At 55.7% G+C, this 27635-nt stretch overlaps 1 protein-coding gene across 1 annotated transcript in view; it reads left to right on the top strand.

The window, feature by feature from the left end:
- Nucleotides 1-1454: 1454 nt before the first annotated feature.
- Nucleotides 1455-27635, top strand: part of hdac5 (histone deacetylase 5) — a gene marked incomplete at its 5' end in the record, with an annotated part of 48165 nt that continues 21984 nt past the window's right edge. The window contains 13 exon segments of the mRNA XM_062483916.1: nucleotides 1455-1777; nucleotides 16211-16505; nucleotides 16892-17054; nucleotides 17841-17941; nucleotides 18363-18480; nucleotides 18483-18494; nucleotides 19693-19824; nucleotides 20894-20944; nucleotides 20947-21005; nucleotides 23167-23283; nucleotides 23434-23665; nucleotides 25451-25656; nucleotides 25915-26190. Of these exon segments, the coding sequence (XP_062339900.1) occupies nucleotides 1455-1777; nucleotides 16211-16505; nucleotides 16892-17054; nucleotides 17841-17941; nucleotides 18363-18480; nucleotides 18483-18494; nucleotides 19693-19824; nucleotides 20894-20944; nucleotides 20947-21005; nucleotides 23167-23283; nucleotides 23434-23665; nucleotides 25451-25656; nucleotides 25915-26190 (2085 nt within the window).

Raw genomic sequence — 27635 nt, 5'->3', positions numbered from 1 at the left:
CTCGATAGGCTCGGTGCTATTTGCATTAACAAGCCACCCCTCCCCCCCCTCCCCCCCCTCCCCCTCCTCCCTCTTTCTCCTCGCAGTGTGCGCTCGCTCTCGCCACCGTCTCTATATATGCCCCGGCCCCGCCCCTCCCCTGCCTCTTGCCAGCTATTTCCAGCAGCCCAGATCTGGCAGCGGCGGCTCGGTCTGTTTGGAAACTCTCCTCTCCTCCGTCCTCGTGTACCGCTGTTCTTCCCCCGGCACAGCGGGGAGAGGGGGGTGCGGAAGTTACCTGGGCAAACAAACAAAAACACAAACTTCGGGGGGGGGGGGGGTGAAAGGGATCGGGCTCAGCCCCTCTCTTTCCGTGTGCCGTCTGTTCCGCCGGAGAGGAGACTTCCGACGAGGCTCGTGCCGGCTTTCTCCCGCTCGGTGAGAAGGAGAGGCCGGCAGGGAGGAGGGGAGAGAGGGGGAACGTGAACGCAGAGCTGCTGCGGTAAGAAGAGGAGGAGGAGGAGAGGGAGACTGACATTCAACACTGTCAGTCGACAACACAACCTCCCCACTGGCCAGCCTGTACTATCTCTACAAGCTCCTAGTGATCTACTTCAGCTCTCTCCCTCCCTCCCTCCCTCCCTCCCTCGCTCTCTACCCCTCCCTCTCTCTCTCTCTCTCTCTCCTCTCTCTCTCTCTCTCTCTCTCTCTCTCTCTCTCTCTCTCTCTCTCTCTCTCTCTCTCTCTCTCTCTCTCTCTCTCTCTCTCTCTCTCTCTCTCACTCCTCCTCTCACCATGCGCTGATCTCTCTCTCAGCGCTCTGAGCTTTTCGCCACGCAGTGACGACCAGACACGGAGCAGTCTGTGTTCACTGTGTCGGCTCTGACACGCGCGCAAGCACACACACACACCCACCCACCCACACCCCCCCGCACACTCGGCTGAAGACTCCCGGACGGGAAGAGTCAGATGAGGATCCGGCTCTGACCGCTCGCGCCTCCAAGCCGTCGTTTTCTCGTCCCCCGGCGGGGTCAGGCTTGTCCCCCTGCCGTGCCGAGAGGGAGGGAGGGAGTGCGGAGAGCGTGTCTGTGTGGATGTTTACCCTCCCCTCGCGTGCCCTGGGAGATTTCACCGCGGTCTGGCCGGCTCTGCGGCTCCGGGTTCTCCGGCTTCGGGGAGGAATTACTCGTCCTTGTTCTCCCGGAGACATCGCAGGTTTTTTTTTTTTTTCCTCTCTTCTTCCGTTTTCTTTTCTTTTTTTCTTTTTTTTGCAAGCTCTTCTACGGTTCTCCAGTGTTTCCGTTTTCTAATTTTAGAAACCATGGAACCTCGGGGGGCGTCCTCCTTCGTCTATTTGCGTCCCGTCGGAGGAGAACTTCTGGAGTCGCCTTTGAAGCGCTGAGCGTGACTTCTCTGCTTTGCTCCAACCTCCCCCCCCCCCCCCCCCCCCCCCCCGCATCTAATCATCCTCTCTCTGTCACTTGGAGACGCTCCGCGTTTCTTCCCGCTCGTCTGAGAACTTCTCTCGCGGGTGTTTTTTTTTTTCCTTTTCTTTTTCGCCCGCGGCGCGGCGAGGTTGCGCCGGAGTGAGTGGTTTCTACGTCGCCGGGGGGGTTGAGAGGACTACAACTCCCTGGTCCGGGCATGCTCTTGCAGCCCACTGTGCCGGGCCTGTCCGCGATGTTGCAGACCATCTACGAGACCGAATCCTGTTTCTCCTCCGACACAGGGCTCTCCGGCAGAGAGCGGCCCCTGGAGCTGCTGACCCAGGGCAGGGGCTCCGCCGTGCCCGACGCCGGTACGTACCGCTGGGGGAGGAGGGGCGGGCAGGGCGGGGGGAGAGGTAGGTGTTCTAGCGGGGAGCTGAGCTTTCTGCATGCACAGACCCAGACCTCCAGCGCCGCCGTTCCCAGAGCAGAGTCTCTCGGGAGGGGAAGATGGATTAGGCTGGGCTGTGGAGGGGGGACTCGATGGCTACCGGAATGCACCGAGAGGCGTTTCTCTGTAGGGTTTGGGGTATCTTTTTTGAAAGGAGTGAAAAATGGAAATTGTTATCGCGGAAGAATAGGGCTTTATTGACTTTCTGTTCTGTTCGGCTTGTATCCAATCAGCCAAGCCTGGTATTGGTCGACGTTGTTGATATTTTGACTTGGAATCCTGGTGTACCTTTGTGCTTGTGTAACATGGCTCATGTCGTTTCGCTACGTTTGTTGACAGGTCTTGTGTCGTGTTGCTGTTGCTTGAATGTGCTTTGTCTGTTTAGACAGCGACACTCTGGAAGTTCTGTGTGAACCAAGGGGCTTGCGTGAGACACATACAGACAAACACACACACACAAAAACAGACACACACAGACACATACAGACACACCGAAACAGACCCCCCCCCCCCCTATAAGAGAGCAGCATGTGGATGGTTCTCACCTCCCCCTCCCTCTCTCCCCCTGCATACAGTATGTTCCTCCCCATGTTTACCTGACACCTGTTCAAATACATGGTTTCCTTCCTCTGCAGTGCAGCTCACTGGCCGTGCGGGGGTCACAGTAGCACAGGCCTGTTTGGTTTCAGCCAGGCGCGCGACACAGCCCGACTCTGTTTCCGAGTCATCGGCGGGGCGATCCTGCTTCTAGAACTCCAGCTCTCCGTTCATCTTGTCCAAGCAGGCTTTGAACGACGGGCCCGCCGTCCCCCTCAGTTCAAGTCCGTCTCGTCAGACGTGAAGTTCACGCGTTCCGGAACATTCCCGGCGGCGCGGCCGCGGGCTCTCCGAGCGCGCGAGCGTCGTGGCGTTTCTAGCGGCGGGGCTGGTGTCTCTGTACGCCCAGATCCCAGCATGGCGCCACCGGACACGTAACAGCAGCATGTGGCGGGTTTCTAGAAAGCTCCGCCACAGGAGACGGGAGACCCAGCCGAATCAGACCCCCCCCCCCCCCCACGGCGGACTCACTCACCCTCCCACGATGACAGAGAGGCTCGGAAGCTCTGTGGGACAGTGCATAGATGTTGGATGACGCTGCGATCCGTTTCCGGGCCAGCCCCGGTTGGCGGCGAAGGAGCCGCGTGGAGCAGTGAGGCGCCACGGCCCAAAAAACCCCTGCGGACGGCGTCCGCCCTGGGCCGGGCCCCCCTGGCGACGCGAGCCGCCAGAGGTTACATAAGCGTGCGACGGGTCCCTCTGTACCTTTTAACACGGGGCCATTACAGGGGTGCTGACATCTGCCTTTGTCGCCTGTGTTTATTTGCGCCGAAGGCTAAGCCGGCTAAACTGGTTATCCGGCGGAAACCAAGAAGCTCGTCAGGTGTGTGGGTTCTTTTTTGGGTTCTTCGGAAAAGAACCGGAAACGGGCTATGGCTGTCCGACCCTGGTCTGACGAACGGAGCTGGAAGGGGCGGAGCAGGAAGGGGCGGAGGAGGAAGGGGCGGAGCAGGAAGGGGCGTAGCAGGAAGGGGCGGAGGAGGAAGGGGCGAAGGAGGAAGGGGCGAAGGAGGAAGGGCCGGAGGAGGAAGGGGCGGAGCAGGAAGGGGCGGAGCAGGAAGGGGCGGAGCAGGAAGGACGGCAGGTCTGCTGATGCCTGTGTGCACTTATTGACCATCGTTACATAACGCAAGTTATATAAGTCCCATTGCGCCACACTCACATATCGGTGATGCTGAATCCATGGCGATAGACGTGCTCTTCGAGCGAAGGGATGTAAGGTAAAGAGCTGTAGGGATTGGGACGGGATGGGGGGACGGGATGGGGAGTCGGCCATCCCATCTGTCTCAAACAGGACTTGATTGGGATGAGACGCCGACACGGACGGGATTCAGATTCCTCGCTCTGCGGCTTCGCAGCGCCTCGATTGGAGATAACGGGATGAAACGGTCCGGTGGCACATGACATGATGCTGCAGATCATCACCCTCCCTCCCTCCCCCTCACTCCCCTCCCTCCCTCCCCCTCCCTCCCCCTCACTCCCCCCCCTCCCCCCCCTCCCCCCCTCTCTCCCCCTCCCTCCCTCCCTCCCCCCCCCTCCCAGCTTGTGGGAAGATCGCATGTTCACCCCCCTCCGGTGACGACGTCGAACATCGATTAGGTCCGCCCCTCGGGACGATGCTGCCGTGACGTCAGCAATCGTCGAGGGTGACGGGAGGGGGCGGGGGACGGGGGGGGACGGGGGGGTGAGAGAAAGGTCATCATCGACTCCATCACCCAGACCGAGGTCCTGATTGGCCACGGTTCCCCCAGTGTGGTCTCTCCAGGGACACATGACACACGCGCTCCGCGGCACAGCCGCCCTTCCCTCGCCGGCCCCGGTCGCCGGCTCGGGGTCGCTCTGTCGGCCCCCCCGTGCGCCTGTCAACATGTGTCCCTGCTCAAGACCGGCGCACTGATGTGGAAGGTTGAGCGGGCCTAACAGTGCGTGTTTTCCGGGGCGTCGACGACATCGGTACGCTAGCCGAGCCATCACAAGAGGAGACTTGGCCCCGGGTGACCCCCGGCCTTGCCTACGATGAAGGTGTACCAGGACGGGGGCCCTGGCAGAGAGAGAGATAGAGAGAGAGAGAGAGAGAGAGACAGAGCTATATTCAGTGGATGGACTGGGCCGTCCAGAGTGGGTTAAGTTAGCGAAGAGTCAGTTCCTCCCGGGAGCGGAGCACCTTTGGCCCCGGCAGTCACGTTGGAAAGGGAACATTCAGGGTATTATATGAGCACTAACTAAGTTTGTTTTCCTCCCGGAGGCTGCTAAATTAAGACCGATTTAAATATAGCCTTGACCCCCCGGACCCCCCCCCCCCACCCCCCCCGCCACCCAGAGTTGTCCCCTCCCTCCCTCCTGCCCCTCTCCACCCCCCTCGAACGTTCCTGGGCTATAATGAGCACTCTGGCATGTAACGCCTGTTTACTAGCTCCATGTCTGGAATGAGTGTGTGTGTGTGTGTACACACACTTGTGCATGTGTGTATGCTTGTGTACGTGTGTGTGGTCTTAGACAGCTTTTTCCTTCTCCCGACTCACTACGCCGTCACAGCTATGTGTCAGAGCCAGGGTGCCTGTCTGTATCTCCGTGCTGCCTCCTTCGCTTGTCTCCACAGCCACAATAATAGTGCCCGCACGGAGGCTGACTCTCTGTGTCCTCCTGCCCTGCTATTATGAGAGGAAGCTGGCTATTAGAGGACAGTGGTGGCAGGGCCCAGGGGGTTATTTAGAGACTGGGTAATATTACACCTAAAGCGGTCATGTGAGTACGGTAAAGTTCATGTTGACGTTGTGTGGAGGATCGTTGCTCCGTCTCTGGAGGTGTGCGTGCGTGTGTGTGTGTGTGTGTGTGTGTGTGTGTGCGTGCGTGTGTGTGTGTGTGTGAGGACAGTATCGGCTACAGCCCCTGTCTCAGGTTATACCTCAGATGTGGCTGGCTTTTCAACTTCTGTGACACTTCGGCGAAGGTGTTCCTGTGGACTTGGATTGTATTGTCAGGCGGGCCAGTGGACTGCTCACTGTTGGCCCACATACTGTCTGGCTGAGAGCCTCCAGACAGCCTCTTCATTCCCCCAGACCCAGGTTCCCCGACAGCCCGGCCTGCCCTCCAGGCCTCTCGGTGGGGCAGGGAACTCCCCCAGGCCCAGGCTCTGGGTCTGCTCTGTGAATATTGATTCATGCATTTGTGCTGAAACTGTCTTCGAGCAAAAACGGCACGCACGCACGCACAAGGGACACGCGCACACACAGACACACACACACACTCTCAGACACACACACTCACAGACACACACACACACACCCTCAGGGAAAGAAGAGGTCCATGTGGAGTTGTAAACCCCTGCCATCTCTCCCAAGGTCAGACTGCTGCTCCAGTAGCTGGTTTAAAGGGCAACGGGTAAAATTAGAAATCCAACAGAGAATAGGCCTGTGTAAGAGCCCCAGTCTGTTGGCATGTGTGTTACTGTTTACTATGGGCAGGCTCATTAAGAAGGGCCAGAAATGAGAATATCAATAAGAACAGAACACCATATACACACTAGAGAGGATGCCCACCTTTTTTGTGCAGCTTCGTTGAACTGGGTGCATATTTTGGATGCATGTATGTCTGTGTGCGTATGTGTGTTTGTATGCATGTGTGTACGTGAGTGTCTTGTGTGTATGCGAGTGTGTGTGTGTGTGTGTGTGTGCGAGCATGTGTCCGAGTAAAAACATGTAACCAGAGCTTGTGCCGGGGCCCCAGTGTTGTGGCTGAGTGTCACTGAAGGCCACAGGCTGCTAAATTAGCCCCAGAGCCTCTTCATCACAGGGCTGCTCTGCTATTTATACCCCCGGCAAATACAGTTGTGTGAGGGGCCCCATCAGCCCTTTGAGGGGACGGGGGGTTCGGAGGGGGACGGGGGTAGGACAGTGACGAATGGCGTGTCCTTCCAACTGCCCTTCTCGGGAGGTCCTCGTCGTAACACGGCAACCGCGGTCCCCACCGCAGAGTGTCTGCTAGCGCATCCTTCGAAGCCACAACACACGAGCTCCCGCAACTCACCCGAGTAGCGCCCCCCCCCCCCCCCCCCCCCCCGAAAAGGGACCCGAGCTCCTCTCCGCGCTCCGAAGGTTGCTGTCCCCTCCCACTGGCACAGCTGCACTCTCTCAAAGAGACCTTCGCATTACTAGCAAATAATCACGTGCGTCACTACCAAATGCCTGTGTTGTTTTTTTGGAGTTCATTTAGGCATGGGGGAGGGGGGGGGGTGGGTCTATTTCAACTGGGCTATATTCAACAGCCCCCTCCTGCCCCGGCTCCTTTGCTCGCAAATGAATTCGGCACCACACATCGACGTTTACCCACAAAACAACATTCCTCTCATGCGAGCGTTTGACGTCAATGGTGGAACATTTATAGCACGTGTAAACAGAAGCAGCCTCTCTGGTCAGCCCTCAGCCATGACATTTCATCGTCCCAGTGTTGACGCTGTGCGTTAATGTATTTGGGTTTGGACTTTTTCACTTCCTCCTCGTCTTCAGGCGGGGAGATCTCCTCTCCCCCCCCCCCCCCCCCAGGTTCAGAAGCGGGGGGTCTCGGGTTCTCTCTCCAGAGACGGGGCGTGTGACGGAACCACTGGGGAGGATTCCTGCGTCTGAATGACACTGTGTTCGGGGCTAGCGCCGAAGCGTTCAGCTGCCTAAATATTAGCCTGGGAAAGATCAAGTGTTACCGTGACTGGGTGGTGTTACTGTCCGACCTTTCAGACGCATCTAGTTGTGTGCGAAAGGGCTATTCTGCGCCTTGAACTAAAATCCTTTTGCTCAAAGTGGCACCGTAATGGACTCATAAGATGGAGTCTGGTTGATACTTGTCATGAAAAGTATTATTACTGTGTATACTCTTGTGTATTTTTTTATTTATTATTATTATTATTTTTATATCGATGGTTTTTGAAGTACAGTTGAATTGGGGCCGCTGTGACATCTGAATTTCCCTTCATGAGGGATGAATAAAGTCTGATCTAATCTACGACCCGTGATTAAATCAACCTGTTGCCTTTGAAGAGCACGCGGGAGGAGAAACCAGCGACTTCTTTCTGTAGGTAGGAGGTGGCAGTGTTTCAGCTGAGCGTGTGTCTGTGGTGTCTCCTCAGAGTGTTCCTCACAGTGTTCCTCACAGTGTTCCTCACAGTGTTCCTCAGAGTGTTCCTCAGAGTGTTCCTCAGAGTGTTCCTCACAGTGTTCCTCAGAGTGTTCCTCAGAGTGTTCCTCAAGAGACTCCCCATGTGGAGAATGTTCCCTGCACCGCTAGCTCTCTTCGCGTCCTGGCGACGGGCCGTAGAGAAGAGCTGAGGGTTCTGGGAAACGGAGTTCTGGGATGCACGGGAGGCCGCAGCTACATCATTGGCCCAGACGCCAGGTGCAGTTAACGTTTCAGATGACGGAGAAAGAGTTGCTGGCGCTGTTCTCCCACAGCTGAGCCCATGGAGCCCTGCTAGAGGCTTCTAGATGCTGTTAGAGACTGTTGGAGGCTGGTAGAGGCTACGAGAGGCTGTTAGAGGCTGCTGGGGGGCAGTTGGGGACAGTACGAGGCTACTAGAGGCTGCTGGAGGCTACTAGAGGCTGTTGGAGGTTGGCCAGGACTCTGGGTGTTCCTGGCCTCTAAAAACCACCCAGGCTATTTACAAAGCCCACTCTTAGTAGCGTCACAGCTCTGCAGCCCCTAGCAGTCGACCGCCCCACACCACTGCTCCATGGGAGGGAAATGAGCATCTTCCTCTGTGCTCTCATTCCTGAACCCTCTCTCTTTCTCTCTCTCTCTCTCTCTCTCTCTCTCTCTCTCTTTTGCCCTCCCTCTCTCTTTCTCTCTCTCTCTTTTTTGCTCCCTTTCTCTCCCTCTCTTTCTCTTTTGCTCTCCCTCTTTCTCTCTTTTGCTCCCTCCCTCCCTCTCTCCCTCCCTCTCTCCCTCCCTCCCTCTCTCTCTATCTCACCTTTTCTCTCTTTGTCTCTCTGCCCCCTCCTTTTGTCTTTGACCCTTTTTTGAAAATCTGATTTGAATTATTTTCGTAAAAACAGAGCATCTTTGTCTCTCTGTATTTATATCTTCTTGTGTCATACTCTTTTTCTGTCTCTCTCTCATTTTCTCTCCTCCCTCCCTCTTTCCCTCCATCCCTCTGTGTTCAGCTAACCAGTAGAGGACAGAGTCGATCTGACAGGGCAGCCTAACGCACATTGCTTTGTGCTATTTCTGGAAAGCGATATTCATGCTTTTCCCCTCTCTTTCTCTCTCTCTCCCTTCCCTCCCTCCTTCCCTCCCTCCTTCCCTCTCCTTCTCTCTCTCTCTCTCTCCCCTCTCTCTCTCCCCTCTCTCTCTCTCTCTCTCTCTCTCTCTCTCTCTCTCTCTCTCTCTCTCTCTCTCCCCCCTTCTCTCCCGTCTCTCCAAATCCTAGCTGGTGTAGCGTTGCTAAAGAAAATAACCGTGACGTAAGCCGCGCTCCGTGCAAAACAGCCTTCCAGAAGAGGAGGGCGGAGGAGAGCTGTAAAAGTCAACTAATAGATGGCTGTTGTTCAGAGACCAAACCCAGACCGCTCTCTCGCTGAGAGGATTCAGCTGGCTGTGAGCGTGTGCTGTGTGTGTGTGCGGAATAGGTGGCCATTTTGTGACGGCTGGTGTTTATTGATTGGAGTGCATCGTGCGTGACGTCATGGTAGGAGACATTTTCCGAGTCGGACCAGTCCACTTCCTCACGGTTGAGTTTTCTTTCGGCTACCCGACACAGTGTGGCAGTGTTAGACCTTCCGTAACAACGCTGGTCACAAAGGAGTGTGTGTGGGGGGGTGTGGGGGGGTGGGGGGGGGGGGGGGTTAAGTAATGGATGTCCTTCAGCCGCCCAAGGCCTCCCAACTCACTAGGTGCTACTTTGCTGGAAGCTTGCCACACACACACAAACGCTATAGTATCACCAGACTTCTAGACTTCCACCAGACTATCACCAGACAGACCCTGTGAAGACCAGATCCCCCACAAGCTCCTTAAGCTCTTCCTGACTCCGGCAAATCCTCAGAGACACTGGACCTTTCCTGGAATCCCCGCCCTTTTCTCTGGAGTCATCCCTCTAGAAGGTTCTATTAAAGCATCTTGGCTGGGCCGCTAATGGAAGTGTCCTCAGATCCAACGGCCGTCTGTTTGGACTTCAGGAAGTCCTTCCTGGTACGGTGTGACGGTCTGGCTGGACGTGCCCTGCCTCGGTGGAGCCTGTCCATTAGTGACCATCCCCTGACCTTGGTGTGGTGATGGATGGCTTGAGGGGATGGATGGATGGAGGGGGGGGGGGGGGGGGTGTCTGGTTTGGCGGTGGCTAAGCCCAGGACGAGAGGAGGAGAAGCCGCAGGGAGGGGGGCCGAACACTGCCCAGGAGCCCCCCGGACCCAAACATGTGGAAACACCCATAAATAGAAGCGCGCAGGGTTTTTTTTTTAAGCGCAGTGTGCACTCCCCCTCTCTCTCTCTCCCCCCCCCCAACCCCTAGTGCATTATTAATCTTGGGGTATTTATATCCCCTTTTTTCACAGGCAGAGTCTGTGTTCCGTCGCTGTGCGAGAGCCGAATCTCTGGTGGAAGAGAGAGACAGAAACAAAGAAAGAGAGAGAAATGGGGGGAGAGAGAGGCAGAGAGAGAGAGGCAGAGAGAGAGAGGCAGAGAGAGAGAGGCAGAGAGAGAGAGGCAGAGAGAGAGAGGTCGTAGAGAGAGAGGCAGAGAGAGAGAGGCAGAGAGAGAGGCGTAGAGAGAGAGGTCGTAGAGAGAGAGGCAGAGAGAGAGGCAGAGAGAGGCAGAGAGAGGCAGAGAGAGGCAGAGAGAGGCAGAGAGAGAGAGAGAGAGAGAGAGAGGGAGATTGGGTGGGGTGGAGAGCAGACTGTACGGTGAGGAGGAGCGTTGAGGAGGAGGCCCATCTGGCCCACCTCTGAAAAATACCCCAAACGTCAAAAGGGTTCATCGTAGAAGACGACAAAAGCCTGTCGATGTGTTTATTTTGTTTCTGGATCGATGTAGAAAGACTGGAGAGAGAGATGAAGCATGAAGCCCAGATGTCTCTCTCTCTCCCCCCACAGCCCTCTCCTCCTCCTGGCCCCTGCCTATGAGACCCCCCCCCCCTCTCCACCATCCTTCCTATTCTGGCCAAGGCCTAATTAGTCTGATTAGTTCAGATCAGACAGAACTATTTCCCCCAACACTATATCCCCTGCTCTCACCTCTCTTTCCCCTCCTCTCTCCATCCTTGCGTCCCAGGTTGTCTTAAATTCTGTGTATGATTCAGCCGACTCCTCCCACTGTTGCCTGGCGACGCATCACCTGTCATGGTGGAGCGCCACAGAAATAGCAGTTGGCTTCCTCTCTCTCTCTCTCTCTCTCTCTCCTCTCTCTCTCATCTCTCTCTCTCTCTCTCTCTCTCTCTCTCTCTCTCTCTCTCTCTCTTCTCTCTCTCTCTCTCTCTCTCTCTCTCTCTCCCCTCGGATGAGAGAAGAAGCCGTCCTTTCCGCCTTGGCGGGTGACAGTTGCGCGCCTTCCGCGAGGGCCACTCTGAACGCAGGGCCAACGTACAGCTGCATAGTAAGTGGGGTGCCAGGATGGATAATGGACTGGAGCCTTAAAGTGGAGGGTTCAGAATGTCGCTCAGAGATAGAGGAGAGAAAAGAGAGAGGGAGGGATAGCGAGGCAGAGTGGTGTGTGTAATTAGGCGTCTTATAGCTGCCAATGGAGTGTGTGAGACAGACTACCCCTTGGGAGATGGAGGGTTTTTGTCTTAATTGGTGAAAAACTCTGGTTGTCAACATGAAGGCTGAGGGGAAGTAGCTCAGCGCCTCACACACTGCCTGTCTGACTGACTGTCTGTCTGTCTGACTGCCTGTCTGACTGTCTGTCTCTCTGACTGACTGTCTCTCTCTGACTGACTGTCTGTCTGTCTGACTGTCTCTCTGACTGCCTGACTGTCTCTCTGACTGCCTGTCTCTCTCTGACTGACTGTCTGTCTGACTGTCTCTCTGACTGCCTGACTGTCTCTCTCTCTCTCTCTCTCTCTCCTCTCTCTCTCTCTCTCTCTCTCTCTCTCTCTCTCTCTGTCTATATTAGCTTACAAACCTTGTAAATCCTTAGTTGTATGCTTTTCAAATGGCATTGCAACAACTGTCTAATGCTACCGACACATTACAGAACCTAAACCTCTACTAATCTCTCTGTCTCTCTCTCTGTCTTAAACACACACCTTTCGTGCAGTGGGCGTAGACAGACCGAAAGGGAGGTTGGTGGGTGCGGGGGGGGGGGGGGGGGCAGTGATCTATTTATAGTCCTTCTGTTCAGTGAGATTACCGTAATCCGTGGGGTGACTGAGATATAATCTGATGAGTATATTTGAACGCCTCCGCCGTATCCTGGCTCTCCGCCAGGACGGCTGCCCTCTTATTGATTAGGCCTGGTCGGCCCTCTTATCCGCAGATCGCCCTACCCCTACCCCTGGCATTCTCTAATCCCTGCTCTCCTCTCTCTGTCCCCCCCCCCACCCCATCCCCTTGTGGTGTGGGGGGTTTGAGTTGTCAGCACCTGCCTGGTCGTCGGTCAGCCAACGCTGGACCTGGTCGCGAGTCTCCCGGTCCTGTCCTACATCTATAAAGTTGAATAATGGATTTTGGTGTTTTAAAAACCCATCGACACTGTATGTGTGTGTTTAGCCTGTGTTCTGCTCCTCTCTCCACCAACCGTCTCTGGAGGAGGGGATCCTCTCTGAATTGCTCCTCCCAAGGTTTCTTCCATTTTTTTTTCTCCTGTTGAGAGTTTTTTGGGAGTTTTTCCTTGTCTTCCTTGAGGGTTTAGGTTGGTTGAGGGGCAGTTCTATGGGCATATGTGAAGCCCTCTGTGACATGCTTGCGTGTAAAAAGGCTATACAAATAAATTTGATTTGATTTGATTTGACCCCCCCCTTCCCTCCCCGCTCTCCTGTTTCTGCCTAGAAACCCTGTGTTACGCAACACCCTCGTTTATCTTTAACGAGGAAGTACCCCCCCCCCATTGTCTCTTCTCCTCGCCTCTATTTTCATCTCCTGAGGTTGTGAACACTCAAGTCAAACTCCTCTCTCTTCCTGTTCTCTGCCTCTCACCTCAAGTGGTGTTTGGAAGTCAAGATCGGCTCGTACGCACCTAAGATCTGTAGGTAATTATTGTCGGAAGAGCTTCCCGTCTGAGTCAGAGAATGATGACGCTCATTTGTATTTTATATTTTTTATATTTGTGTATTTTTATATTCTTCAGTGTTGATCGGGTTGGCAGATGTGTGGCAAGAAATGCATTTGTTGTTTTTCTTTGTGTGTGTAGGTGTGTGTAGGTGTGTGTAGGTGTGTGTGCGTGTGTAGGTGTGTGTGTAGGTGTGTGTGTGTAGGTGTGTGTAGGTGTGTGTGTGTGTGTAGGTGTGTGTGCGTGTGTAGGTGTGTGTGTGTGTGTGTGTGTAGGTGTGTGTGCGTGTGTAGTGTGTGTGTAGGTGTGTGTGTGTGTGTGTAGGTGTGTGTGTGTGTGTGTGTGTGTAGTTGTGTGTAGGTGTGTGTGTGTGTGTAGGTGTGTGTGCGTGTGTAGGTGTGTGTGTAGGTGTGTGTGTGTAGGTTTGTGTGTGTGTGTGTAGGTGTGTGTGTGCGTGAGGACACCAACGATACACTCCGTCGCGGCAGCAGTCAGTCCGGTGTGACTTGTCATCGCGCTCCATCCTCACTCCACCCTCCGTTTCCTAGCCTCTTCCCCGACCCCAGGGCTCCTGGCCGGCCTGCCAAGCCCCTCCGCAAATAGGTCTCCTCCCAGCATGCTAGCATGTTCACCGTCGCCACGGCCAAGCCTGCATCACAGCTTGAACCTCTTGTTACCAACCAGCGTATAAATAGGCTGTGGAATATTTCCTCCTCCCACTTGTTCTCTTATTTTGGTTTCGTCTGCTCGGCTGTCTTTGAAGTAGATGGGTGAACCTGGGCTGAACCCTGAAGTTTACCAGCCGTTGGTCTGTCTGTGTCTAACAGGCTGGGTGGTAAGACTCTCCCGATGCCATGACAACTGGAGATGCCGCAAGCCTGTCAACACCTGTATAATCGGCCAGCCATTTTCAGGCTAATTCATCCATAATTAACTATGTCTCTTTAAAAAGAAAAAAAGAGAGATTAGGTTTCTCCGGGGGGGGGGGGGGGGTGAGCTCATTTGGAGGGAAGCTGTCCACGGTCAGACTCTGGCCAATGCATCTAAGAACGAACCGCCATGACGTCAAGCAATTGACAGGGTTAAACTTAGCTGGCGCGCCAATAAAAGATAGTAATCTGATTGGAGCGAAGCTTATAGCTTACTTAGAGGACTCCTGCAGAGCCTAATGAATCATTGGCTTGTTGGTAAACTCCCTTAATAGAAACACATGATAAGAGTGCTGCTAATTGTGGCAGAACTAGCTGAGACAAGGACCATGCGATTGGGATCTTATATGGAAAGGGTGTGCAATGCAATCATAGAAACTTCTTTGATGACACGTTGCGTTTGCTCGATCCCAATCCCTCCACCTCCTCTTCATCAACAGCCCTTTTTTTTGTCCCGGAAGCTTCGTTTGTCGCTGACTCAGGCTTTTGAAAGGAAGGGTCCCCCGGGCACGCCGCGAAGCCGGCGGTGTTTGTTCCCTTCAAAGCTCTGGTTGTTATCTACCTCGCTGTCCTACAGAGACCACCTGACTCAGCACTCACCTGAGCGTGTGGGGACGGGGGGGCGGGGGGGGGGTTCGACAGGGGACGTGAGCGGATGGAGTTTGACTGTTCTTCTCCAGAACAGTCAAACTGACTGGGAGACAGACTGGAACTCTGCCAGAGCCCATGGGGGGGGGGGGGGGAAACGCAATTCAAAATATAAAACAAACGAATACAGAAAGGTGGCAGTTGTGATGAATAGCCTTGGAGGCGGTTTGGGGCCTGATAGAAAAACAGTGGAGCTGCTTCCCAGAGGCATCTCTCTGGCCGCGCCCTCCACACCGTAAGCCCCTCTGCTCTCCGTCGACCCTCCACCCCTTAAGCCCCTCCCCTCTGCTCCCTGTCGACCCACCCCTAGAACGCCCTCCTCTGCTTATGGTGTCAGACACAGAGCAGAGCAGGTTTTGCAGACCTCACAGCTAATCTGACCATGACCCGGCTGTGGCCCTCGCCTTGACGCGTCCTGGATTATGCAGGCCTAGCCTGTTTCCCCCTCTCTGTATTGATAGCCAGCCGGCGCTAATATTAGCAACAGGTACTCTGACAGGCTGGCGGACTCCCACATAGCTCAATAACGTCTGCCAGGGAGCCAATTGAGCGCACGCACAGTGGACTGTGAAGTGACTTTTTATTGTGACAGACTAAACAGATCGGGTTATAGGCTTAAATACCAATGAATTAATTATGGGGCAGTGTTGTTTTACGCTTTCCGAAGTTTTACAAATTCAGTTTCAAGGGACCTGCTTGTGCAGATTTGCCTCAGCTCTGCGGTGCCTCTGTGCGCGGGGAAACGTTGGGCGAGGTTTAGCATGACAGATGTGTTTCAAGACTGACTGAGTGTACAGTCGTACACTGTTGGTCGACCAGTGAGCTAAATGTCACTCCTGTCGAAAGCAATCCCTTTGCACCTCTTGACCTGATATCTGTCATATGTGTGCAGTCAGTGCCTGGTCTCGAGCTTCTGTGTTGTCCTAAAGCCCAGTTCTTCTCCTCTCACATTAATACCAGTAAAAAATACAAATGACAATGCTTTCCCCCACCCCCTTCTCTCTCCCCTCCCTCCCTCCCTCCCCCCTCCCTCCCTCCCTCCCTCCCCCTCCCTCCCCCTCCCTCCCTCCCTCCCTCCCTCCCCCTCCCTCCCTCCCTCCCTCCCTCCCTCCCTCTCCCTCCCTCCCTCCCCCTCCCTCCCTCCCCTCCTCCCTCCCTCCCTCCCTCCTCCCCCTCCCTCCCTCCCTCCCTCCCTCCCCCTCCCTCCCTCCCTCCCTCCCTCCCTCCCTCCCTCCCCCTCCCTCCCTCCCTCCCTCCCCCTCCCTCCCTCCCTCCCTCCCTCCCTCCCTCCCCCCCCCTCCCTCCCTCCCTCCCCCTCCCTCCCTCCCTCCCTCCCTCCCTCCCCCTCCCTCCCTCCCTCCCTCCCTCCCCCCCCCTCCCTCCCTCCCTCCCCCTCCCTCCCTCCCTCCCTCCCTCCCTCCTCCCTCCCTCCCCTCCCTCCCTCCTCCCTCCCTCCCCTCCCTCCCTCCCCCTCCCTCCTCCCTCCCCCTCCCTCCTCCCTCCCTCCCCCTCCCTCCCTCCCTCCCTCCCTCCCCCTCCCTCCCTCCCTCCCTCCCTCCCCCAAAGGTGAACTCTGGGTGACACTAGGCTTACGTAAACAAGGTGACCTGGGCTGACCACTATCTTACTGGAGAGGCCATAAAAGATGGTAAAACTTATAGGGGTCAGAGAGCGCACACACTCACTCGTACGCACACACGTAAACATGCACGCACACACGTGCGCCAGGTCTATGCAAGGGAGCCAATGAAAGAAGAGCCATGGGACATTTGCGTGCCTTTGTTTTAACCAATAACAGTCAAGGGCGGTTCTGTTTAAATAGGTAGCTAGCGCAACACGCTAGCGGACAAACTGTGTAGCACAATGGCGTGTGACGTTTTGTCTCCTTGTGGGCCGCAAGCAATAAAGCTTTCTTATTAACTTGTTCACCGACTGACTGTGCAAAGCTTGATAGGTGAATAATTCTGACGCTCCCTCCCTCCCCCCCCCAGCAGTGGAGGTGAAGACCAGCCTGCCCTCGGGGATGCAGAGCCCGGTAGCGGGCGGCGGCGAGCCGGGAGGAGGCGGGGCCCCGTGGACCTGCGCACCGACCCCAGGCTGGGGCCCCTGTCCGGGGGCGGCGGGGCGTCCGTGGACCCGGCCCTGCGCGAGCAGCAGCTGCAGCACGACCTGCTGCTCCTCAAGCAGCAGCAGGAGATGCAGAAGCAGCTGCTCTTCGCCGAGTTCCAGAAGCAGCACGAGGTGCTGACGCGCCAGCACGAGGCCCAGCTGCAGGAGCACCTCAAGGTAACAGGAAGCGCCGCCCACGCACTTCCTGTGGGGGGGGGGGGGGTGCTGGGAGGGAGGGGGGGGGCTTGTCTGTGAGGGCGGAGGAGCGGACGCAGCCCGCATGTGGATGTCGTCGTCGATGTTAGCCAGATTTGACGCAGTTCCACAAGAGTGCGTCAACCTAAAAGTGAGGAGGGGGGGGAAATGGAAGCTTATCGACACATAACAGCTAAAGATAAGGAGGGGGGGGGGGGAGGGGGGAAACAACTCATAACGAACACTTACCTGAGGTAGAAACGGAAGCGCTAGGGGGTTTGCGGGCTGGCGGGGGGTGGGGGTTGTGGGCGGAGCTTCATTTGACGCTGTCCCCCCGTGGCTCTGCGGCCGCGCGGGCCTCCATGCAGCAGCAGCAGGAGATCCTGGCGGCCCAGCAGAGGCAGGAGCTGGAGCAGCAGAGGCAGCTGGAGCAGCAGAGGCAGCAGGAGCAGCAGAGGCACGAGGAGCTGGAGAAGCTGAGGCTGGAGCAGCAGCTCATCATGCTGCGCAACAAGGAGAAGGGCAAAGAGAGTACGGCACCTGCGCACACCTGCGCACACCTGCGCACACCTGCGCACACCTGCGCACACCTGCGCACACCTGCGCACACACACACTTACATAGACACGCACGCACAGACACACATAGACGAACACACGCACGCATAGACACGCACACACACACGCTCAAACACACACAGACACGCACGCTCGCACACACACACACACGCTCGTGTGTGCCAATGGGAAGAACCATAAGAGCATGTAGTTAAGCAAGTTACAATTAAACAACATGAACCTCAAATGCATAGACACACACACTTACATAGACACACGTACGCTCACACACACACGCCTGGACACACACACTCACGCACACTTACATAGACACACACACACAAGTTTGTTTTTCTATCCTAGTGGGGCCCGACCATTCACTTCCATTCAAAATGATGTTATCTCTAACCGCTAAACCCTAACCTTAACTCTTAGTGGAATTATAACCCTAACATTAATTCTAACCCTAAAACTCCCTGAATAAGCATTTGACGTTATGGGCCCAGCAAAAGAGCCCCACCAGTCGAGTTTTTCACGTTTCACTATACTTGTGATGACATTTTGGGGTAGTTCAAGGTAGTTAAACAAGACCACACGCCCATTAACAAGGGCACATTTCTGGTCCACCGCGTTAGTGTGCCAGATAGCATAACGACTGCACACTAGCGCTGGTGTTGTGACGAGGCCTGCCCCCCCCCCCCCCCCCATGCGCGGGGGAGCTGAGAGTGACGGCGACGGTGTGCTTCCCCCCCCCCTCCAGGTGCCATCGCCAGCACGGAGGTCAAACTCAAGCTGCAGGAGTTCCTGCTGAACAAGAAGGAGCCCACGGGACTGAACCATTCCTTCCCCCAGAAATGCTGGTGAGGAGATGCCTTCCCCTAACCCTCCTGGTCTCTCCTTCCCCTAACCCTCCTGGTCTCTCCTTCCCCTAACCCTCCTGGTCTCTCCTTCCCCTAACCCTCCTGTCTCTCCTTCCCTAACCCTCCTGGTCTCTCCTTCCCCTAACCCTCCTGGTCTCTCCTTCCCCTAACCCTCCTGGTCTCTCCTTCCCCTAACCCTCCTGGTCTCTCTTCCCCTAACCCTCCTGGTCTCTCCTTCCCCTAACCTCCTGGTCTCTCCTTCCCCTAACCCTCCTGGTCTCTCCTTCCCCGCCCCCTCCCTCCCCTCTCTCTCTTATGTCTAGTTACAAAGTTCTGCTGGATGGTGTCTGACTGAAACATACCTACAGTGTGCTGTAACCATGTAACCCCCCCCCCCTGCTGTGTTTGTGCTTGCCCAGGGGGGTGCCCACCACACCTCTCTGGACCAGGGTTCCCCACCCCAGAGCAACACTCCTGGGACCCCCCCCTCCTACAAGCTGCCCCCCCTGCTGGGGGCCTACGAGGGCAAGGACGACTTCCCCTCCGCAAGACAGGTAGCTGTGCGTGTGCGCGTGTGCGCGTGTGCATGTGTGTGTGTGCATGGCTCTGGCTAACTGTGGAGGAGTGAGCGCGTGCGAGCGTGCGCTCGCTAGCCCGGGTCCACAGGGTGGCATCGCGCCTCCATCGGCGTCCTCGTGTCCCTGCGTGAGTCAGAGGTGAGTCATCCAATCAGGTGCATCGGGAATGGCAAACACGCACCAGCACGCCCACACGGATCTCAACGCCCCCCCCCCCAGCACACCCAGTTAATACACGAACCAAAGACAAATGACTTCCATTAGAGGATCGTAGGCGCCTCGTGAATGCCGTCAGGTTAAGTCTCATTTCGGATGTTTACTGTCGCGGTCCTTCCGTCGTTAATTGGAGGACTGGGCATCCTGTTGTTGTCTTGGCTTGGTTTCAGTTGGCCTGTTTACCTATTTAATCTTCTGAGGTTTAAGGCGTCAGAAACACCTCGACGCCTCGCCACCCGTCTTCTGAAGGGATTTAGGACGACGCGTATCACTAGCCACGTCCTCAGTGGACGTTTTGATACGTGCGTGTGTGTGTGTGCGTGCGTGCGTGTTCTTCACCCTTCCCCCTCCCCCCTCATCCATTCTGACCCCCCCGCAGCTCCAAACACTTTTATCTTTAATGAAATTAAATCCATCCCAAAGCCACTGATGGCATTACAGCTCTTAAGTCGCGGCCGTTCCCCATCGGTGTGCGCGTGTCCCGCGTGGCGGCGCAGCGTGTGGGATTGACGTCACGGCGTGTTCTGGAAAGTAGCGCCTTCAGGGGCTAATTGGGCAGATTTAACCCTGAGGCTTTTGCATAATTGCCCCAATTCCTATTTGTCTCCAGCCTCCGAACCTCCCTGTTTCATTAGACCTCCATTAGCCTGATTAGTTCTGTCCGTCAGGACGTCAGCAGCATCACGGTTCAAGAGGTGACCAGCTGTTCCGACCAGGCGGCACCCCTCCGACCAGACCAGAGCCCTGCCCACACTCAGGGCTGCAGACGTGGGCCGGGGCTGCCTGGTTGGGCGGGTGGGTCCCTGATTGATCTCCTCACCATCTTTGTCTCTCTCTCTTCCTCTCTCTCTCCCCCCCCCCCTCTCTCTCTCTCTCTCTCTCTCTATCTCTCTCTCTCTCTCCCCCCCTCTCTCTCTCTCTCTCTTGCTCTGTGTGTCTCTGTCTCTCGCCCCGGCAGCGTCGGAGCCCAACCTGAAGGTGCGCTCCAGGTTAAAACAGAAGGTTGCTGAGAGGAGGAGCAGCCCCCTGCTGAGGAGGAAGGATGGGACGGTCATCAGCACCTTCAAGAAGAGAGCCATCGAGATCTCTGGTGGGCACACACACACACACACACACACACACACGCTCACACACTCTCAACCACAGACACACACACGCTCACACACTCTCAACCACACACGCACACACACACTCTCACACACACACTCCCGCACACACTCACACACACACCTCTCACACACACACTCTCACACATGCACACACACTCACACACACTCATGCGTGACAGAATGCAGCTTTGCCCATCGCAGTCACGCTTTTGTTCCCTTGCCAGAGCTAGAATCAGGTCGACTCACCTCTACTTATCTCCAGCCTAGCTAGTGAAGCATCCCCTTTAGAGATCCCCCACGTCACAGCAGACGTTGGGTTTAAAGTGGATGTCCGGCCGGCACCCTGATGCCTGGCGTCCGGATTGCCCGCGTTTCCCAGAAAGCCTAGCAGGTTGCATAAGCCACTTAGCCGGCCGTGTTGATACGCGAGCTGTCGCCACCGCTGTCCAATCCTCTCAGCTGGCCAAAGCCAAGGAAGGGCTCTGTCACGCCAGCTGGGAGCGATCCCAGCCCAGCCTAGCGATCCAGCCTAGCGATCCCAGCCCAGCCTAGCGATCCAGCCTAGCGATCCCAGCCCAGCCTAGCGATCCAGCCTAGCGATCCTAGCCCAGCCTAGCGATCCAGCCTAGCGATCCCAGCCCAGCCTAGCGATCCAGCCTAGCGATCCTAGCCCAGCCTAGCGATACAGCCTAGTGATCCTAGCCCAGCCTAGCGATACAGCCTAGCGATCCTAGCCCAGCCTAGCGATCCTAGCCCAATATATCGATCCAGCCTAGTGATCCTAGCCCAGCCTAGCGATACAGCCTAGTGATCCCAGCCCAGCCTAGCGATACAGCCTCGTGATCCCAGCCCAGCCTAGCGAAACAGCCTAGCGATCCCAGCCCAGCCTAGCGATCCAGCCTAGCGATCCAGCCTAGCGATCCTAGCCCAGCCTATGGGTTCATTTGAGCAGGCAGTGTGTGCTGGGATTGTGGTTAAACACGGTTGGATAGAGGTTCGGCAGCCTGTGTTGACTAGTGTGTGTGTGTGCGTGTGTGTGCGTGTGAGCAGTGTCGTCCATGTGCAGCAGCGCCCCTGGCTCCGGGCCCAGCTCGCCCAACAGCTCCACACGGCCATCGCTGAGAACGGCTCCAGTGGATCTGTCCCCAACATCCACGCTGAGGTGGGGGGAGAGGGGAGTGGAGGGGAGAGGGGAGTGGAGGGGAGGGGGGGGAGAGGGGAGAGGGGGGGAGAGGGGAGTGGAGGGGAGAGGGGAGTGGAGGGGAGAGGGGGGGAGAGGGGAGTGGATGGGAGAGGGGAGAGAGAGACGGTAAGACATGATGGCTGTGTCTGAACCAACTTTGATATGACACTGACCCACAAGCCCGCAGAGAGTGAGTGTGGCCACAGCACAGGTAGAATGTTCCAGAAGGAGGGTCCGTGAGTTGCCCGGAGCTCCGGCGGAACGCTCCCGTGGTCCCGTCTGGTTCCGGTAGGTTCCTAAGAACATCGGCCGTGCGAAGGAGGGATGGAAATAGCCAGACGGAGGGAGAGCAGGTTCGAGCCACTCTGAACGTCAAGCAGAATGTCTTTACCTTGAGAAAGAGAGGAGGAGGAGGAGGAGGAGGAGGGCTGGAGGAGAGGAAGAAAGCCGGAGAGGATAAAGAGAGGCGCTGAATGAGAATAGCACACCCACACGCGCGCACACACACACAAACACACACACTGATGACCGGAGTTAGAAGCAATTTGCAAGGCTCTTATTTAAGCAGCCTTTCTCGTTTGCACTAAGTTCATCTCCACCTTCCTCCGTCGCCAGCGTCCGACCCTCCCTGGCCGCCTCCAGAAGTAGGCCCTTCGAGAGGGCCGCCTCTGCCAGTCAGCCTCTGCCAGACACTTTATTCCCCTGCCCTCTAAAACACTTGATTGCTGCAATTCCTTTTCCTCGGAGCGCGCAAACAGTCGAGCGATGATGATATAACAAGAGGCTTGTTAGCCCGCTGGGAGGAACTCCTAAAATAGCCCTCCGTCCCTCCTCCCCCCTACACCCCCCCCCCCGCGTCGCCCCCGCGACCCGCCAAGATCGTTATTGCGCCATCGCGGCCTTGTCTTGCCAGACCCCGTGTTGACAAGGAGACGGACGCACGCAGAGGGAAGGAGAGAGGGATGGAGAGGAAGAGAGGGAGCGAGGAGAGGCGGCGAGCGGAGGAGAGGGAGAGAAGGAGAGGTGGATGGAAGGAGAGTGAGGGAGAGGGAGAAGGGAGAGAGCGGAAAGGCAGAGGGAAGGAGAGGGGCAGAAGGAAAGGTTGAGAGAGAGAGAGAGAGCAAGAGAGAGAGAGAGAGAGAGAGAGAGAGAGAGAGAGAGAGAGAGAGAGAGAGAGAGAGAGAGAGAGAGAGAAGCAGGAAGGTAGAGAGAATGAGAGGTAGAGAGGAAAGAGAGAGCGGGACATGGTTGCATAAAGAAGCCCTGCTCGCTGCCTGCAACAGACGTGCGTTTCGGGGGGAGATGTGAGTTTCTGTCTAATCGGGATTCTGTCGAGCGAGTGCTGACGTCACCCACGACGCAAAGCTGAAAACAAGAGAGAGACGGAGAGAAAAGGGAATGATGTGTGTGTGTGTGGGGGGGGAGGGGAGGGGGGGGGCTACAGAGCTCAGAGAGGGAGAATGGATGATGAAATTCGACGTAGCGAACGAGCTGCCGTTCCGGAGAGTCGCGTCGTCCAGCCCCGACGAGTAAGCTTCCGGACGCGTGCGGCCGCCCGCCGGACGGCGTCGCGTCTTCGAGGACTCCAGAAGGTCTCGACAAACGGACAGTTTTCCCCTCCCACCCCCCCACCCCCCATAGGACAGGCGAGGGAGCCCTCTTTTCCTGGCCGCCTCTTAGTTGTTGTCAGGGAGGATGAAATATACATGGAGCTAAAGAGGGGATGCTCTGGATGAGAGAAGGAGCCGGAAGGGACGGCTTTTCTGGGAACCCCCGTCTCGCAGCCTTCATTTAGCTTCCGCTCTTTCCTTCCACTGCCTCGGTCCCTCTCGCTCTTCTGAGGGAGTCGCTCTGTCACTGTCTCTCTCTGTTTCTCCTGCCTCTCACGTCATCTGACAGACAGCTTTGGGACCGTCGTGTTTAAAAGCCCTCCTGTCGACCGTCAGCAGGTTCTAACTCTGCCTCCTCTCCTTTCTCCTCCTCCTCTCCCCTCCTCTCTCCTCTCCCCTCTCCTCTCTCCTCTCTCCTCTCCTCTCCCCTCCTCTCTCCTCTCCCCTCTCCTCTCTCCTCTCCCCTCTCCTCCTCTCTCCTCTCTCTCCTCTCCTCTCTCTCCCCCTCTCCTCTCCTCCATGTTCAGCAGCTCCGGTCTCTCCATCAGACTCTGAATGCAGACGGGATGGCCAGCCCGCTGAGCCTGTACACCTCCCCCTCCCTCCCCAACATCTCCCTGGGCCTGCCCGCCAACGCACACCTCACTGTGAGTACCTCGCTCCAGCCCCGGCCCGGCCCCCTTCCCTTCCCAGACACCCGCCTGACCACACAGGTGTACCGTGGAGATCCTCAACCCACACTGCATGTGTCCGGTTAACCCCCCACCTCACCTCTGACTCATCCCCCCCCCCCCCAGGCCCCGCAGAAGCTGTCGGCCCAGCAGGAGGCGGAGCTCCAAGCCATCCAGACCATGCGCCAGGGCGGGGCTCTGACGGGGAAGTTCATCAGCAGCTCCTCCCTGCCCGTGTGCCTCCCTCAGGGGGACTCGGAGGCCCCCCAGCCCCCCAACAGCCACGGCAGCCACTCGTCCCTGCTGCAGCACGTCCTGCTGCTGGAGCAGGCCCGGCAGCAGAGCGCCCTGCTGGCTGGTACGCACCGCATATACACACACCTGGAACTATACACCTGTATCACTATATACACACACCTACAACACTGCATATACACACACCTGGAACTATACACCTGTATCACTATATACACACACCTACAACACTGCATATACACACACCTGGAACTATACACCTGTATCACTATATACACACACCTACAACACTGCATATACACACACCTGGAACTATACACCTGTATCACTATATACACACACCTACAACACTGCATATACACACACCTGGAACTATACACCTGTATCACTATATACACACACCTACAACACTGCATATACACACACCTGGAACTATACACCTGTATCACTATATACACACACCTACAACACTGCATATACACACACCTGGAACTATACACCTGTATCACTATATACACACACCTACAACACTGCATATACACACACCTGGAACTATACACCTGTATCACTATATACACACACCTACAACACTGCATATACACACACCTGGAACTATACACCTGTATCACTATATACACACACCTACAACACTGCATATACACACACCTGGAACTATACACCTGTATCACTATATACACACACCTACAACACTGCATATACACACACCTGGAACACTGCACCTGTATCACTATATATATACACACACCTGGAACACTATATATATATATATATAAGGGATGGTAAGTTTCACCGGTTCATCGGTGCTTCAACATAAAAGCTCACGATGCGATTGCCCGGATCTAAACAGTGCACCGGATACAATGTGGGATGATATTGCGATGCATCGTTTCTAACATCTTTGCATCGGTATAATCCGATGTATTATATAGAATTATGTGTAGGCTAACACCTTTACTATTTAGAAATGTGACCAAGGATTTGTGACCAATAACTTTATATTCAGATCGATTCCTCCTCTCTAACTGTTTCTTAAGCGCTCTCATCTCCACTGCTGCCAGTAGCCGATTCTCGTCAAGTCTCTCAGCCAAGTTTCGCGCGAGTTGGAGGCGTTTTCGGAGTGTTTTTTGCGAGTGTTTTCACGGCGGAGGAAGAGTTACACGTTCCTACGAATCGCAATAAATCCACGGTTTGGCAACACTTTGGATTTTCCAAGAAAGATGGGCAATTCGACAAGACCCAAGCAATTGGCAAGATATATGGTGCTGCTATAAAGTACACAGGCAGCACGGCTAATTCAGGTACTCCCTAAAGGCTACATGGTATTTGTGTGGAGACGTAGCTATGGCTAGCCACTTTAGCTCCACCGGTACCCCTAGCAAGAATAGTTTACCTTTTTTACATTCCGGCCTGATTTTATTTGATCTTTTGTCAGAGAATTTGTTTAATATGTGAAGTAAAACTTTCACTTTTTAGTTAATTTATGATTTACTGTCTGACAAAGAAATAAATCATTAGGTACCTTATTAAATTGCATAGCATCATATTCTTTCGCATCTCGTTGAATCGCATCGTGTCGAATCGCACTGCATCGCAATAGGGGTGAATCGTATCGCATTAGTAGTTGCTTTTATGTATCTTTAATGTATTGGATCGTTGGCAGTGCATCGAGATGAGTATTGCATCATCCTCAGTGATGGAGATGCACATCCCTAATACACACCTGGAACACGATATACACACACACCTGGAACACTATATATATATACGCACACCTGGAACACTATATATATATATATATATATACACACACCTGGAACAACCCGCACACAGCTTATAGTCCTGTCTCCTACCCCCCCCCCACCTCCAGTGCCCATGTACGGCCAGTCTCCCCTGGTGACGGGCGAGCGGGTGTCGGGAGGCATGCGCACGGTCACCAAGCTGCCCCGCCACCGGCCCCTGAGCCGCACGCAGTCGGCCCCCCTGCCCCAGAGCCCCCAGGCCCTGCAGCAGCTTGTCATGCAGCAGCAGCACCAGCACTTCCTGGAGAAGCAGAAACACTACCAGCTCAACAAGGTGGGGCCACGCCCACACGCAGACACGCCCACACGCAGACACGCCCACACGCAGACACGCCCACACCCAGACACGCCCACACCCCTCCCCTCGCAGTCTTGGAAAACAGGCGGGCTGCTGGGCTGATAACTATAGGAGGATTACTATTTATTTACTAATTTACTCCTTCCGACTATTTCTTTAATTCTCATTATTATTTTGGGGGGGAATAACTGTAGACTAGATCCTCTGTAACTGACATCTGTAACTGTCCAATAGATCCTCTCCAAAGGGGCGGAGCTTCCCCGCCAGCCGCCCACCCACCCGGAGGAGACGGAGGAGGAGCTGACGGAGACGGCGGAGATGCAGGAGGAGGGCGGGGCGGGGGAGGGGTGGGCGGGGGAGGGGCGGCGCCTGCAGAAGGAGGGCTCGGACGAGACCCCGCCCCCCTCGGAGCGGCTGAAGGGCGAGAGCACGGAGAGCGACCTGGACGAGGACGAGGACGAGGCCATCGAGCTGAGGGAGTGCGAGGAGGACGACGCTCCGTACGGGCAGGTGAGCGCTGACGCTCGGGTGCCCCCCACCCACCCTCCAGGAGCTAGAAGGTTCCGCCAAGAGCCGTCGTTAGCCGCGTTCCCAACGCAGGAACTTTCCCCAGATTAGTCGGTCGACGGATGAATCGTACGGCACGTGAAGGCGACGGGCAGGCGACCTTTCTGCCGACGTCATCCGTGCGCCGCTGCGACGACACCAGACATGGAGGAGATGCAAGATGCGGCCGAACCGCCGCTTTCATTTTGCGGTCTTTGATTTCCATGTTCTCTCTCTCTCAGAGGTGATACTATGTCTTTACGGGTCGCCGATTCCAATAGCTGCTGGATTTCCTCGTCAGAATAACAGCTTGATAAGGCCTGGCTTATGGTCAGGGTGCAAGCCCCACCCCCAAAGTTCCTGTATTTAGAAAAGTACTATCCCGAGATTTGGTTCCTGGTTTTATAAGTTCCTCGTTTTGGGGAAGTTCCTAGTTTTTCTTAGTTCCGGGGGGAAAGTTCCGGCAGTGGAAAAGCGGCTTCATCAGGTTAAACCTGTGGCTCTCCAGTGGCGATGGTCTGCTGCCTTGGTCAGGCTCCTCGTCAACCCTTGAGTAGGCAGTCTTAACAAGCCTCGACTGACTTGTTTTTCAATGAGTGTAATCTCATTCCGAAAGCGATATGAGATCTCTTAACGGCAACAGCGTTTCGGCCTCCGACACGGTGATTCACTCCTTCATCAAATATTCATAACCCGAACATCGCAGTCAAACTTTTTCGAATGTGCTCCCGTGACGTCGGTGGGTGATGAGTAAGCGCTCGTCATCGGCCCTCGGATCATGAGCCACGCATGGCACCATGGCACCGAGCCCTCTGGACGGAGCGCTCTCACAAGGGCCTCCGTCAAAACGCCTGGCGTCCATGACACATGTCGGAAGAGGATGTTTCTGTTTTGGTGTTGACGCGCGCGATGAGTAAGGCGTCCAGCACAAACCGGGAGGGAGGGAGGGAGGGAGGGTGGGGGACTGCAGGGGCGAGCCTTTTCGTTAGCTGCGTTTCTGCAACGTTAGGGTAGATTTGAGACTTGGACAGAAGGAGAGACAGAGACACACAGAGAGAGAGAGAGAGAAACAGAGAGGGAGAGAGAGAGACAGAGAGTGGGATAGAGACAGAGACAGAGAGAGAGAGACAGAGAGAGAGAGAGAGAGAGAGAGAGAGAGAGAGAGAGAGAGAGAGAGGGGGAGAGGGAGAGGAGAGGGAGGGAGAGAGAGAGAGAGAGAGAGAGAGAGAGAGAGAGAGAGAGAGAGAGAGAGAGAGAGAGAGAGAGAGAGAGAGAGAGAGAGGAGAGGGAGAGGGAGAGGGAGAGGGAGAGGGAGAGGGGAGAGAGTCTCAATATCCACCCACAAATGAGTCACTGCTGCTGTCTCTGTCAGCAGAGCAGGCAGAGGCTCTATTCAACATCAGCTGGGC

This window comes from Osmerus eperlanus, chromosome 2, assembly GCF_963692335.1.
Source record: "Osmerus eperlanus chromosome 2, fOsmEpe2.1, whole genome shotgun sequence".
Lineage (NCBI taxonomy): Eukaryota > Metazoa > Chordata > Actinopteri > Osmeriformes > Osmeridae > Osmerus > Osmerus eperlanus.
Note: the sequence above shows the minus strand (reverse complement) of the source record. Positions and strands in the feature narration are given on the sequence as shown.